We start from the raw sequence: 3,537 nt of genomic DNA, 5'->3' as shown, positions 1-3,537 counted from the left end.
GTCAGGTACCACTGCTTTTAGGGGGTTGGTGCCGACACTGAGGAGGCCACAACCAATGGTTCCTACCATTTCTAGTTTGGTTGTGTAGTGGCCACAAAGGAGAGTTCTAGGAGAGGGCATTGGAATAACTCTCCCCAGCTTCCCTAGCCCTGCAGTTACTGATGCTATCCCCTCCTGGGCACCACAGGCAATGGATAGGGTTTTACATTCACTATTTTAAAGGTGGGTAGAGGAGGGGCTACCTGAAGTAGGCTAATGGAGAAGGCAGGAGATCCACATTTCCACCGCCTCCTTTTTGAGTTCTTTGCATTCTCAGATCCCTAAAGGTTTGTTTGTATGTCCCCAAGTACAATCAGTGCTGCCATCAAGGTGTCTTCACCTGGAACCCAACACACCACACACATGGTCCTTTAAGGTCAGGTCCTTTGAGCATCAGTCCCTCATAGCTGCTTTTTGTCTAAGCTGCTCCTGGATCTACTAGAAAAGTTCTTTCTGTGAGCCTCCTTCCATGAGCACCATTTGCTGCCCCTAGGCTCGCTTACAGAGGATGGTGCTGGCAGTTTCCAGATCTGGGGGTCCCTAAGTCAATTCAAGCCTTTTCTGGGGGAGCCAAGGGAGCTTTTAGTTCCTGCTTCTCCTCAGAACAGGAGGAGATTCTTGGGGGTCTGGGACAGGGTTCCCTTGGCTTCTTTCCAGGCTCTAATCAGTGCCTCCAGACTAGGTGGCAGTTTCCCTCCAAGTCATGGCTCTTGGCCCTGCCCTGTGCCTTCACCTCTTTCCCGTGGCCCATCAGGTACAGCTCTCCATTGGGCTAGAATTTGGACCATGTAAAGCCTTTCAGTTCTCCAGGATACCTTGTCTAGGGGGAGTCATGGAGGTGGGGTCCACAACCATTAGCACTGCAGAGGGTCTGCTTGGCACCAGCTGCCTGTGATACATCAGCTGGAGGCAAGCTGCCTCCTGAAAACTTTCAATCAGCTACTCAATAGTGGGTGTATTGACAGTGACCAGGCCTCCCCTCTCCAGTGGGTCTAGACCTCCAGCCCAGTGCCCTTTGGCTTATGGACCAGGGCTCCCGAGGGTCTTCCCCAGTAAGAAACAGGGGAAGAGGGGACAGTAGGAGCCATCATTTCTGGACATACCTCAGGCTCTCTACCTCACTCTTCCACACCACTACAAATCACTCATCCTGAAGTTACTATTCGCTGCTGCAAAAAACTTTTCCAGGCAGAGGCTGGTTTTTTTCCCAGGAGAAGATGATTTTCCTGGCAGAAGGCATCAAATCTGAAAGGCTCATCAAGAAATGTCTGTGGAACCAGAGAGCTCACTTCATGATGTGGCTGCAGTCCCACCCCCACACTTTGCACAACAGAAAACTGACAGAAAGCTGAGGTATCAATATTGGCCCTTTTGGAACCCAAGGTGGGGAAGAGAATTCCACAAGGCCCTGGGGACACAGTGATGGATTTTCTTCTCCTCACCCTCCCCAGGAGGGTTGTCCTTTGGGGAAGCTGTGCCCTTGGTCCCTACTGAGTGGATTTTTACCACTGGATTTTCTCAGAGCTGCAAGGCAACTGCTGCAGCTCAGCTCTTAGCACCACCAAGCTTAAAGAATCTGTACCTGTGGTGTAAGGGTAAACAAAGCCTGTGACTGGTGCATCTGACTGCTGAACTGCAAGTAACCTACAGCAAAAGAGTTCATGTCTCTGGTGCTGGATGTATTGGAACCCACCCTAATCAGCATCCTATGAAGAGACAAAACCACAAAAGCACTGAGCCCCTCTGATCCCTGAGCACTCAGCTGGAATGCAAGGGCATTCACCTCATAGCAAATACATTCCTCACTTCACACAACACCCATGGTGGAAAAGGGGAACCTGAGACTCTTTCACCACCTTCTCCTGCCTCTCCAGCCACAGACACTGTCCACTTCTGGGAGAGGACCTTGTCCTGAAGATCCCTGGGTGCTCAGGCAAAGCAGCACTACCAAGGGAGAAATGAGGGCCCCTGATTCCAAGCTCAGCCTTGCCCAGACACATTCCCTGCCTCCCTTGGGTTCTTGCACAGCCAAGCAAGCTCCTGCACCAGGGTGTCACTCACAGCACAGAGGTACAAGGCACTGTCAGAGACCTCCACTTCCTCCAGCTGCAGCAGGCTGTATTTCCCCGTGGTGTCCAGCAGCGTGGTCAGACGGCCGCTGGCCTTGGGGCCAGCTGCTGCCTGGAACGAGAGCAGCTGGGGAGCTTGGCCTTTCTTCTGCTGGTACCAGAGCAATGCATTAAAGCCAGGTGACTGGTATGTGCATTTGGTGTGGAAGGCTTCTCTTTCCTTCACTGTGACTTGTCCTTCTTGCTGGGTGACAGTGACCTGCCCCAATGTGCCTGGAAGAGAGCAAAGATCAGAGACTGTGGAGGGAAAGATTCTGATATGCAGAACAAGTGGAGATGGAAAGTGACAGAGGAGAAGGCTCCCACAGCACAAGAATGCAAATTCCCTCCCACAGAGATACCCCAGAGAGAGCTGAGCTTGCACCCAGCTCTTCCCTCCTGTCACTTCTCTGCCCAGAGTGAAACACTGGGCCCAGACAGAGCAGCAGAGAGGGACTGAGAGAGGTGGACACTTGGCAAGAGGACAGGAAGGCAAGAGGGCTGAGATGGTCAGGAGAGGAGCTGCTGCTTCTGCAGCTGAGCTCTCCTGTTCCATCAGGAGCAGCACCTTGAGAAAGCAGCTGCAAAACCACCTGTGTGAGCTGAGGCTTCCCAAGCCTGGCCCAGAAGTGCAGAGCAGCTCCTGCAGAGCTCTGCTGAGGGCATGAGGCTGCCCTGGGCAGGAGAGGAAGCATGCTTGCAGTGCAAGGCAGTGCTTACCCTGTGGTTGCCTCAGGAAGGCAGCCAGAAGGAGACAGGCGAGGCGCATGCTGAGACCCATCCTGCTGCGTGTGTGAGAGAGACTCCAAAGGCCACAGGTCCCAGGCAGAGCCTCACGAGAGCAGAGCTGCCGGAAATGACTCTGCCAGGGGCACAGCCACTGCCATGGGCAGGAGAAAAAGCTGCTGCTCAGCACACCTGCAGTGCCTGTGCTGTGGTCTCCTCCAGCAGTGACACATGTGGCTCCTGCAGCCAACAGCTTCTGCAGCTCCCAGGGGAGGGATAAAAGGGGGCTAGGCCTGCACCTGGTGACCAACCTCTCTGATGTATTGTCCTCTGCATGCCTTGGGGATCCCTTTCCCTGATGCCTTTTGCCTCCTCTCTCTCCAAGCTCAGGCCCATGTCTTCTTTGTCCTGCCCTTGCTCCTGCAGTGTCTAAACCCAAGCTCCTGTCAGCACACTCCTAGGCTGCAGGACTCCCAAACAGAACTCTGCACACCCCTCTCAGCACCCCTCTCAGCACCTCCACTCTCTAAACCAGCTCTCTGGGGAACAGATAAATGATGTTTCCTGCCACACTCTCCATCTGCTCTCATCAGTCAAGTTCCTAAATGCTCGCCCCAAACCAACCAACCTTCTCTGTTGGCCCAAACCCTTGGATCAGTTTCCT

The 3,537-nt window shown here is 53.6% G+C and overlaps 1 gene segment (V, D, J or C); it reads right to left on the bottom strand.

Moving 5' to 3' along the window:
• Positions 1–364: 364 nt before the first annotated feature.
• On the bottom strand, positions 365–2,916 carry LOC137457534 (T cell receptor alpha variable 1-2-like). The segment is given in 3 exon segments: positions 365–379; positions 2,101–2,381; positions 2,868–2,916. Coding segments are annotated over 3 exon segments (345 nt in total).
• Positions 2,917–3,537: the final 621 nt, after the last annotated feature.

This window comes from Melanerpes formicivorus, unplaced genomic scaffold, assembly GCF_026170545.1.
Source record: "Melanerpes formicivorus ecotype bairdi unplaced genomic scaffold, bMelFor1.0.p_v2 SCAF_182, whole genome shotgun sequence".
Lineage (NCBI taxonomy): Eukaryota > Metazoa > Chordata > Aves > Piciformes > Picidae > Melanerpes > Melanerpes formicivorus.
The sequence above is the reverse complement of the archived record's forward strand: the minus strand, read 5'-3'. Positions and strand labels throughout refer to the sequence as shown.